Consider the following 12,660-nt stretch of genomic DNA (forward strand, 5'->3'; position numbering starts at 1 on the left):
TTTAATAAATAGTGCTTATTATGATATATTTCTAACAGGTATTACTTTTTTTAAAAAGATAAGAACAGATTATCTGATCATTAAAAGATACTTTTAATTAAAAAATATTATCAATTTCATAAAAACAATTCAATATTATTCTGGAAGTTTTCAAATTTTAAAAAATAGGAAATAAAAAGAATATCAATCTTTTCAATTACTTTTTTTAAGCATAATTTTTTAGGCACATTATTTTTTAAAGGTGCAAAGAAAAAAAATTAGAAATTCAATGAATCCTAACAAAAAGCAAAGTGAACTGGTTCTCAGGGAAGACTTTTTTAATAATTTTTTTTTTGTATAATATTTGAGAACACTTTCAAAGCTTCTCTACGTGTAACTTTCAACTCAGTGCTATTTGGATGTTTAGAGACAGGGTTCTTTACTTTTTTAATACGAAATACTTTAGTTTGAAATTTTTTCAGGTAGTTCAAATTTGATAATGAATTGTTTTTTATCAAGCGTTGACAATCTGATTAAAAAACAGAAAAAAATATTTCACTAAAGCATTCAAAAGTTAAAAAAAAATCGATAACAATAATCGATAGTTTTTTGTAAAAACTGTATTTTTTAGAAGGTTTTTTACCTCACCTTATTTGTATTTTTCTTATGCAGAAAAACAAGACTTTTTTCCAATTTTTTTTGCCTGACTTTAACGTTAATGTTTAACTGACTTTTTTAGTGCGTGATGGTTCAGTTCATTTTAAGAAGAAATTCAAAATTTTTGTGTTAAAAATCATATATTTTTATTGCATATTCTAAAAGTGTATATCATTTGAAAAAATGTATTAATAGGTTTAAAATGTATCTATAAATTAGTAAAGTCTATTTTGTACAGGTTTGCATTATCAGCGTTTGAAATTTAAAGTAGCTATTCTCAAAATTATGTGTTTTCAATTTGAGTGAACTATTTTCTGACTATATATATGCATATTAATTGTTAAAAAAGAAAATTAAGAAAAGCAATAAGTTTCATTTATTGCGTATAAGCTGCAAATAAACAGAACTCATTAGATAAGTTCAAAATAAAGATAAAACAAAGGAAAATTACAGACATGGGAAAAAAAGGGGGGGGGGAAATAGTAATAATAATAAAAAAAAAACAATTGAAAAAAAAAGGATATCATTTTTTAAAAAATCCGGAAAATAAAAGATATAATCTTTTTATCAACCCACACGATTATATCCGCAAAAAAGAGTGCTTTCTGATATTGTATCAATATAGCCAACGCAAAATATATTAATACAATAGTGTGAGGAGCACTCAAAATTTTTTTTTACAAAAATTACAACAAATAAATTAGAGCACAATAAGTAAAAATATAAAACTTAAAAACAGAAAATAAAATAAGATAAAAAAAAGAAGAAAAAACAGAATAAAACATAAACTATAAAGTGAGTTGTGAATTCAAATGCAATTACATAAACGGGAAATTTTTCAAGGATGATTTAAAAAAAAATTTTCGTGACAAGATTGCCAGATTGCAAAATATAAAAACAAAAGCCCAAACTGAGCGTAACTAGAGGAGTTTTGTTTTAAAGTGCCTTTCTTACTGCATTGCTGAAGTGCGTTTGATTTGTTAGTTACCAGGGTTGGGCCCGAAATGGATGTGCGCAATGTAATATTATTCTGGATAATTTAAAGAAGTTGACCATAAATAATTTTGGAAAATAAATATTTATTTAAGAAAAAAATAGAAAAGAGAAACATGAATTGCCTCTTTAGCACATAATTTTAGTCACGGATTTGCCCAAAATGGATTTGCACATGGAAAAATAATAAAAATTAAGAACGAAAATTTTTTTTAGTAGATAATTTTAGCCACAGATTCGCCTGAAATGGATTTGCACATGGAAAAATTGTATAAATTAAGAACGAAAAATGTTTTTAGTAGACAATTTTAGCCTTGGATTTGCCCGAAATGGATTTGCACATGGAAAAGTTGTATAAATTAATAAAGAAATTTTTAGTAAATAATATTACCCACGGATTTGCCCGAAATGGATTTGCACATGGAAAAATTATATAAATTAACAAAGAAAAAAATATTTAGTCGATAATTTTAGCCACGAATTTGCCTAAAATGGATTTGCAAATGGAAAAATTGATAAAGAAATTTTTAGTAAATAATTTTAGCCACGGATTGGCCCGAAATGGATTAGTACATGGAAAAATTATATAAATTAGCAAAGAAATTATTTAGTTAATAATTTTGGCAACGGATTTACCCGAAATGGATTTGCACATGGGAAAATTATATAAATTAACAATGAAAATTTTTAGTAAATATATCCACAAAAATATACGATTAATTCAATGATTTTATATAGAATTTTATTGAAAGAGTTTATCGATTTGTTTTTTGGATAACAATAAAAATATAAAATCATTGAATTATTCGTATATTTTTGTGAATATATTTACTAAAAATTTTCATTGTTAATTTATATAATTTTCCCATGTGTATCGGGCAAATCCGTTGCCAAAATTATTTACTAAATAATTTCTTTGCTAATTTGTATAATTTTTCCATGTGCAAATCTATTTCAGGCAAATTCGTGGCTAAAATTATCTACTAAAATTTTTTTTCTTTGTTAACTTATATAATTTTTCCATGTGCAAATCCATTTTGGACAAATCCGTGGGTAATATTATGTGCTAAACAGGCAATTCATGTTTCTCTTTTCTATTTTTTTCTTAAATAAACATTTATTTTCTAAAATTATTTATGGTCAACTTCTTTAAATTATCCAGTATAATATTACCTTGCGCACATCCATTTCGGGCCCATCCCTAGTAACTAACAAATCAAACGTACTTCAGCATTCCAGTAAGAACAGCACTTTAAAACAAAACTCCTCTAGTTATGCTCAATTTGCGCTTTTGTTTTCATATTTTGCAATCTGGCAATCTTGTTACGAAAACCTTTTTTTAAATCATTCTTGAAAAGTTAAATTTGTATTCGCTACTCGCTTTATAGTTTATGTTTTATTCTGTTTTTCCTTTTCTTTTCTTTTTATCTTATTTTATTTTCTGTTTTTACGTGTTATAATTTTACTTATTGTGTTCTAATTTATTTGTTGTAATTTCTGTAAAAAAAAACTTTTGAGTGCTCCTCACACTATTGTATTAATATATTTTGCTTTGGCTATATTGATACAATATCAGAAAGCATTCATTTTTGCGGATATAATTGTGTGAGCTGATGAAAAGATTATATCTTTTATTTTCCGGATTTTTTAAAAAATTTTATCGTTTTTTTTCCAGTTGTTTTTTTTATTTTTTATTAATTATTATTTTTCACATGTCTGTAATTTTCCTTTGTTTTATCTTCATTTTGAATATATATATATATATATATATATATATATATATATATATATATATATATATATAAATATATATATATATATATATATATATATATATATATATATATATATATATATATATATATATATATATATATATATATATATATATATATATATATATATATATACAGTGGGTGATCGGTTAACGAACATAATCCGTTACAAGATTATGTTCGCTATCCGAATTGTTCGTTAACCGATCATCGATTCACCATAGACTTCTATGAGAAATCGATTAATTCGTTCTGGAGATCCAAAAAATTAAATTTTAAAAAATGTATAATTTCTTAGTAAGTTTCTTAAAAAATAATACATGCATACAGTCTTGCATATTAATCAGTCCTTTTCATTTTATGCTTATGGGGCGTTGAAGAACATGTCCAATGTCGATTGCTTTTCTCTCTTTCTCCGGATTTTCCGGAAGTAATTAATAGCATTGTTGTTGTAAAGATCCATAAACCTACTGACATCAGCTTAGTTTGGGTGCCATTCTAAGACCATTGCTCTGACATCCTCCCACTTTTTCAAAAGATCTTCAATGGCAGATGTCGGCATTGGTCCTCTTTCATCTTCCTCTTGTTCAGACATTTCACTGTGTTTCTTGGTGTTCTTCATTCAAAATTTCTTGGAGTTCTTCTGTCGTCAGTTCATCTTCATGTCCCCATTATGAGCTCTTCTATGTCATCTACTATTCCATTCATCTCCAATTCCAGATCTCTAGCAGTTGTCAAAATTTCAGAGGTGTCTCCCTGATCACCTCCGTCTCCTTGAACGAAGGATGGACACAGCTTCCGCCAAGCAGAAATCAACTGTCGCTGTGTGATTTCTGACCACGCCTTTTGAATGATACAAATAGGTTCAAGAACGTCAAATTTTTCTTTCCGAAACTTTTTTAAAGTCATTGTTGAGGAGAATTGGCTTGCTTCAAAACACCGACGAAACAGCGCGTGAGTGTACAATTTCTTGAAAGCCGCAATAACCTCCTGATCCATCGACTGAATCAGCGAAGTCGTATTCGGAGGTAAAAACTGAACAGTCAGCCAGGGAAAGTCTGTCAACAAATTATCTTCAAGATCCTTTGGATATCCTGGTGCATTGCCCAATAGCAGCAGGGCTTTCAACGGCAAATCATTGGTATCAAGGTAGTCCCTGATGCTAGGGGCACAAACTAGCCATTCCTTGAAAAGATACTGTATAACCCATGCCCTCTGATTCGATCCCCACATTACTGTCAGTTTGCTCTTAGTTATGGAATTTTTTTGAATGCTCTGGGATTCTCAGAGTGCTAAACGAGAAGTGGTTTAACTTCATATCACAACTAGCGTTAGCTCCCAAAAGTAACGTCAATTGGTCATAGGTTTATGCCCAGGAACACTTTTCTCATCTTTCGTGATGTAGGCTACAATTCGGCATGCGCTTCCAAAACAAACCAGTTTCATCACAATTAAATATTTGTTGTGGACGATACCCTTCTGTTTCAATGAATTCTTGAAATTTAAGACAGTACTTCTCAGCTGCTTCTTTATCTGCACTAGCAGACTCACCATACATTAATACATGTTTAATTCCAGACCTTTTTTTAAACTTTGTAAACCAGCCAGTGGTAGCCTTGAATTCTAACTCCTCGGATGACGAACCTGGAGTTTGTTCTTTCAATTTCTCACAAATTTCTCTAGCCTTCTCTTGAATGATAGGCATACTAGTTACATCTCGTTTCATTTCCCGTTCATTTATCCAAACTAAAAGCAACCTTTCCATTTTATCATGGATGGCACTTCTTTGCTTCGCAGATGTAATTTTCGTTACTCCTTCATTCTCCATAATTCAAGTTTCATTTAGTAATTATCAATACTAAGCATGCTTTAAACATTTCTCCTTTCAGTGATCTTATTTTGTATGCAAAATGATAATAAATGTTTAATATTAATTTTTTTTAAAGTCGAGAAGTGTTCGTTAGAATTCGTTTTGTTCATTATCCGAATATGTGTTCGTTGTCAGACAAAAATTTTTTCCTGAAAGTGTTCGTTATCCGAATATGTGTTCGTTATCCGAACACAAAAATCTTTCGTGAAAGTGTTCGTTAACCGATTTGTTCGTTAACCGATCTGTTCGTTAACCGATCACCCACTGTATATATATATATATATATATATATATATATATATATATATATATATATATATATATATATATATATATATATATATATATATATATATATATATATATATATATATATATATATATATATATATATATATATATATATATATCAGAAAACTAAAATTAATTTCAAACTGTAAGCATACATCATGCTAAATCGTGGGATATACATTAATTGTCACGAACAAATTAAGTATTATTTTAAAAGGTTCATTTTTATGAACAGGATGAATTTTTTGACGGAAAAGTAAAATTTTCAAAATCCTTCGTTCCAGAGCGATCGGCAAGTTTTGTAACATAGTGACTGGTGAGAAACTGGAAATGATAAAATCAAGGCAAGTGTCTATTTATGGGATTTACTTTCTCCATTTTTTTCATTCCTTTTATAATCATGTCAAGAGGATGTTGAAAATTACTATAGCTTGACAATTGTTCCAAGGGAAGCCTATTTAATATCTGAGAGGATATCATGTCTTCAACAGATTAAATTTTCATAAGAAAAATGCCGCATCCGTTGCTGCGAAAAGGACGATTGATTGAGCAGGCTGTTACACGTGCCCTTTCAGCAATAAAAATTTCACCAAATGAATCGGGGCTACGTGAAATCTCGCAGACTGTGCTTCGTAAATCAAGATTTGCATTCAAATTTGAGAGAGATAATTGCAACTTACGATGGTTTACATTATAAATTAGGATATCTCTCTCTAAAACCCGATTAACAGAAAAAAAGGAATGTTTTGAATGTTTGTTTGAAAAAATGAAATGAAAAAAGAATGTTCTATCTTACATTTTGTACGCGATTTAGAATCGTAGTTATCTTATAAATTGAGTCTACAAGCAAGTAATCATCAGCATGTTTGATTTGCAAGCAACTAAGACAGAGGACGGCAACTTACGATGGTTTACATTATAAATTAGGATATCTCTTTCTAAGACCATCTTGTTCAATATCTCAGAAATATAGCGCCAACTTGGCATCTTTGTCTCAGCATCCTCGCCACCGTTTGTTGTAACCCTAATCAGTTGAAAATTAGTTGTTGATCTTATAGCATGAGCGTGCTCGTAGCACCAATCATAATAAAAATCTTTAATACAGTCCATATCATTTGTTAACAAACGAACCAGCATAGAAATCAATCAATTGGTATCGAACATTAGTGATCCTTAACACCCGGAGATGGAAAAAGAAAAACTAAATAGATCGAAGCGTGCCGTCAAAGGTACCATAACAAAGCTAGAAACATACATTGACCAGACGAAGGAACATAACCATACTGAATTAGAGGTCAAGCTGAAGCGTGTGGAACAATTGTATAAAAAAGTTGATGAATTAAAGGAGCATTATTATGGGCTAAAAGACATAACTGACCCTGAGGTAACTGAAGTAGAAACGGACTTGGAGGGAACAGTAGACAGACTCGAAGCTCTGGAGGTAAGAATTAAAGATATTCTTAACTCTTTGATAATTAAACCTTCAATAATTAATTGTGAAAATGAAATATCTCAGGCTGATTCGAAAACAAAACTAGAAATTAAACTACCCGAGATACCACTACCGGTATTTCATGGTAAATTTGACGAATGGCCCAATTTTAAATCGCAATTTGATAACATTATAACTAAAAACAATGATTTAAATGACTCTCAAAAACTGCATTATTTGAAAGCGTCATTGCTGGGCGACGCTAAACGTCTGGAAACTGTTGACGATTCTTTTGAATCACTTTTAAAAGCATTAGAAAATAGATTTGAGAATAAACGTCTCCTGACTGAGACTTACATAAATCAAATTTTGGAAATTGAAAAACTTACAAATGAATCAGCTGGAGATATTAGAAACATGGTAGATATTTTAAAGAAAAATATCAGAGCTTTGAAGCTTCTAAATTTTGATCGTAATAATTTATCTGACATACTTTTGCTTAACATCATTTTGAAAAAGGTAGATCGAGAAACTAGAAAACAATATGAACAAACGATCGCATCAAATGAAATACCAGAACTGGATAACTTTTTAGAATTTTTAGAAAAAAGAAGCCAAATTCTTGATAGTATTAGTCGAACAGCTTCTTCTTCAATTTATAAACATAAGCAAGCTGTTAATAAGAGTAAATCTTTCCTGAATTCGAATAATAATCCTAACTCTTGTGTAATCTGTAAATTACCACACATGATTTATAAGTGCAATACTTTTCAAAATATGAAGGTTTCGGATAGATTTAATGAAATAAAACGATTAAATTTGTGTATTAATTGCCTAAAGAATAATCACAAAGTTAAAGACTGTAAATCGAATAATTCTTGCTTCGTTTGTAAAAAACGCCATAACACTTTACTGCATATTTATGAGATTTCTTCCCCGCCTCCTACCTCCTCAGTTTCTACGATGCCAGGCGCCGATCAAACAACTGTCTCGCAAGTGCATGATTCATTCCCACAAGAACATTCGAACACTTTTTCTAATTATTTAGTATCAAAAAAGAAACAAAATATTCTCTTGCCTACTGCAGTTGTTTATATTAGAAATGAATTGGGAGACTACTATCCATGCAGAGCGATTTTGGATTCCGCTTCTCATCTTTCTTTCTGTAAACAAAATTTAGCTAATAACTTAATGTTGAAAAAGGAAAAAATAAATGCTTCTGTTTCTGGATTGAGTGATATTTCGGTTAATATCAAACAAAAGATAACCACTGTAATTAAAAACAATAGTGGAAGTTTTTCAACATCTTTAGACTTTTTAATTGTTCCTTCGATTACAAATTTGACGATAATTAATCCGGTTGAAGTATCTAATATAAAGATTCCATCGGACATTAATTTGGCTGATCCAGAGTTTAACACACAAAAAGAAGTAGAATTAATTATAGGTTGCGAGCTCTTTTTTGAAATTTTAAAGCCAAATCAGCTTCGATCGCCATGTAGTAATTGGTTGTTTCAAGAAACTGTTTTTGGTTACATAGTCGTAGGGAGCTCCGATAATAGTACAAATAGAGCATATTGTGGATTAACGCTTAGTTCAGATATAAATTCGGAAAGCCTTGATAAACAGCTACAAGCATTTTGGAATATAGAAACTGTTGAGGAGCCCTCTGTTGAACATAGTGTCGAATTTGAGTTATGCGAAACTCAATACAACAATACTCATTATCGAAATCATGAAGGGCGTTACATAGTACAGTTGCCTTTGAAGGAGGATCCCTCTTCGCTCGGTGATTCTAAAGCCGTTGCCGAAATGCGTTTAAATCAGTTATGGAAAAAACTCTCAAAAGATGAGGAGTTGCAATCACTTTACAAATCATTCTTAATGGAATATGCTGACTTGCAGCATATGCAATTAGTTGTAGAACCTCTTGATAAAACAACTTCGTATTTTTTACCTCATCATGGTGTACTTCGCCCAGATAGTAAAACCACTAAGTTGAGGGTGGTATTTAACGCTTCCTCCAAAACGACATCCGGTCTTTCTTTAAATGATATTTTGTACAAGGGCGGTACTATACAACAAGATTTATCTTCAATACTTTTGCGATTCAGGCAACATGTATATGTGTTCACTACTGACATTTCTAAAATGTTTAGGCAAATTTTGATTCACCCTGATCATCGGAATTTACAGTTGATATTATGGAAGAATAGCGTGAATGACCCAGTGCAAACCTTCAAACTTAACACTGTTACATACGGAACTTCTTGTGCACCCTACTTAGCAACCAGAACTATTAAACAACTAGCCATTGATGAGGGGAATAGCTTTCCCTTAGCCGCTGCTGTAATAATTAGAGACACTTATATGGATGACATTTTGTCAGGTAGTTCAGACTTTCAAGAATTTCAATTACTACAAGAACAGTTAGTAGACCTGTTTAAAAAGGCGGGTATGAGCTTACACAAGTGGTGCACTAATACTCCAAAATTTCCTAATTCCATACCATTAGAAGACCAAGCCTATGATTTCTCTTGTGAGCCACCTAATACCATTAAATCCCTTGGGGTTATCTGGAACCCAAATTTAGATTATTTTACTTTCAAGGTTGATGTAAATATGCATGACTCATACACCAAACGAAAGGTCTTATCCACCATCTCACGCTTGTTCGACCCCCTTGGATTCCTTGGTCCCATACTAACCAAGGCTAAATTGTTTCTCCAGAAACTCTGGATACTCAGATTGGAATGGGATGAACCGCTTCCAGATTCAATGGCTAAGGACTGGCAGTGTTTTGTTTCTACTCTACCTGCCATTGAAAACATGCAAATTCCTCGTCACGTGGGGGAGAAGAGGGGAATCCTGATTCACGGCTTCTCCGATGCATCAGCCGTTGCGTATGGAGCAGTTCTGTACATGCAATCAATTTCGGGAGAAACATCATATACGAGACTTTTGTGCAGCAAGTCCCGCGTTTCACCAGTGAAACCTATCACGATCCCTCGCTTAGAATTGTGTGCCAGTGTTTTATTGGCACAGCTTTTGAACAAGGTTCTGAAGTCTCTAACCTTGCCCATTCAACAAATAATGTTGTGGACAGATTCTACAATTGTGTTGGCATGGCTTCAACGGTCACCTGATCAACTCAAGACTTTTATCAGCAATCGAGTTAAAGTAATACAAGAACTAACTAAGAACTGTCATTGGAATCACGTTGCATCTGATAAAAATCCTGCAGATGTCCTCTCTCGTGGTCTGAATGCTTCGGAAATTTCCTCCCATGAACTCTGGTGGTTCGGACCAGATTTTTTGAAACAAGAGCTGAATATTGTTCCAATAGAATTTGAAAAACTCTCTTCGGACAGTGAATTTTTACAGGAACTCAAACCCCCTGCCAAAATACTTCTAACTTCTTATAAACTGGACTTAATTGACAATATTTTAAATCGTAGCAATAATTATACTAAACTTTTGAATGTTTTAAGTTATGCTTTCAGATTCATATTCAACTGTAGAAATCCAGGTAGCAAAATATTTGGTAAGTTATCCTCTAATGAACTAAAGGACACGGAATCCTTTTTAGTTAGAAATGTACAAGCATCTGCTTTTAAGGAGGAAATAGAGGCCATTTCCAAGGGCAAGGCTTTTTCAGGTAAGAGTAAACTTAACTCTTTAAATCCTTTCCTTGATGGTCATCAAATTGTCCGAGTCGGTGGTCGTTTGCATAATGCTGCTCTGGATTATTCTCAAAAGCATCCAGCTATACTTCCTGCAGACCATCCTTTCACTAAATTGTTAATGACTCATTTGCATATCAAAAATCTCCATTTAGGACCTCAAGCGTTGTTATATTGCACTAGAGAAAGGTTTTGGCCACTTCGTGGTCGATCGATAGCTAGGAAAATTGTACATAAATGCATAGTTTGTTTTAAACATAAACCCCTTGTTTCAAATCAACTTATGGGAACCTTGCCTCGAGAAAGAGTAAACCCTAATTATCCTTTTTTGCATTCTGGTGTTGATTATTGCGGCCCTTTCCAAATTAAATATAAACACCAGAGAAAGGGGAATTTTCAACGGATTTATGTTGCAATATTTGTGTGTTTAGCCTCGAAGGCGATTCACTTAGAAGTTGTTTCCGATTTAACAACCGATGCCTTTCTTGCTACTTTAAAGCGTTTTGTAGCTAGGCGTGGCAAATGTGCTACGATATCATCTGATAATGCAAAAAACTTTGTTGGGGCTAGTAGGGAATTGCAGCGATTGCAGAATTTAACTAGATTTCCTGACGATAAACTAGCATCCTATTTGGCATCTGAAGGGATAGTTTGGAATTTTATTCCTCCCAGAGCTCCAAATTTCGGGGGCCTCTGGGAGGCAGGGGTCAAATCCTTTAAGTTTTACTTAAAACGAGCTACAGGAAATCTAAAATTAACATTTGAGGAATTCCTTACAATAACAGCACAAGTCGAAGGAATCCTAAATTCTCGGCCATTAACACCTTTGTCAGATGATATTGATGACCTGGATGTTCTGACACCAGGGCATTTTTTGGTTGGAAGATCTATAACTGCCATAGCTGAACCACGTTTGTTGGATAAATCGGAAACCCGACTTTCTCGATGGCAAAGGTTGACAAAAATTGTTCAATACATTTGGACTAAGTGGTCTCGCGACTATTTGAACAATTTGCAACAAAGAACAAAATGGAAGGTAGAGAAAACAAACATAATTTTAAATGCGATGGTTTTAATAAAGGAGGATAATCTTCCTGTAAATCAGTGGGTCTTGGGACGAATTTTAAAACTATTTCCTGGAACGGATAGAAAGGTTAGAGTAGCGGAGATTAAAACGAGCAAGGGAATTGTTAAACGTAGCATTAATAAATTGTGTATTTTGCCATTGGACAATTAAAAAAGATGTGTGTTAATTTTCTCATAATGTGTACCTACAGCATTTATTCAATCTTTGTAAATTTTATATTGGAATATGTTTATGTACCATTGTTATGCTAATTTGTATGTTTATTGAATATAATTCAACGGCGGGTGGATGTTCAATATCTCAGAAATATAGCGCCAACTTGGCATCTTTGTCTCAGCATCCTCGCCACCGTTTGTTGTAACCCTAATCAGTTGAAAATTAGTTGTTGATCTTATAGCATGAGCGTGCTCGTAGCACCAATCATAATAAAAATCTTTAATACAGTCCATATCATTTGTTAACAAACGAACCAGCATAGAAATCAATCAATTGGTATCGAACACATCTTATGTTCTATCTTACATTTTGTACGCGATTTAGAATCGTAGTTATCTTTAAATTGAGTCTACAAGCAAGTAGTTATCAGCATGTTTGATTTGCAATCAACTAAAACGTTGACCCAACGAAATCTGTACAACAGAGTCTGTGTATAACAGCAATTATTTGCAACATATACAAAAGGGTAATAATTTAAATCTATTATTCTTCGTAAAAAGTAAAATAGAAAGAAATTAATAATTTTATCTTCTTGCGGACATTCTTGCACATTCTTGCGGACGTCCATATTCCTGTACCGATTCCTGTGGACGGCAGAACCGTAACTCTATATATCTCTAAACTCCAGACACAAAATGGGATAAGAGGGCCTTAAAATTCAGAAAAAGGTTCAGCTC

General features: G+C 32.3%; 1 protein-coding gene across 1 annotated transcript; it reads left to right on the forward strand.

Annotated features, from left to right (window-relative positions):
- The first annotated feature begins 6,751 nt into the window (after positions 1–6,751).
- Positions 6,752–11,917, forward strand: LOC139427099 (uncharacterized). The gene is made up of 3 exons (XM_087152861.1): positions 6,752–7,006; positions 7,838–10,367; positions 10,587–11,917. The coding sequence occupies exons 1-3, from the start codon at positions 6,752–6,754 to the stop codon at positions 11,915–11,917; spliced, it is 4,116 nt and encodes a 1,371-aa protein (XP_087008987.1).
- The last annotated feature ends 743 nt before the right edge of the window (positions 11,918–12,660 follow it).

Source organism: Parasteatoda tepidariorum, chromosome 10 (assembly GCF_982258835.1).
Source record: "Parasteatoda tepidariorum strain Cologne lab strain chromosome 10, Ptep-v5.0, whole genome shotgun sequence".
NCBI lineage: Eukaryota > Metazoa > Arthropoda > Arachnida > Araneae > Theridiidae > Parasteatoda > Parasteatoda tepidariorum.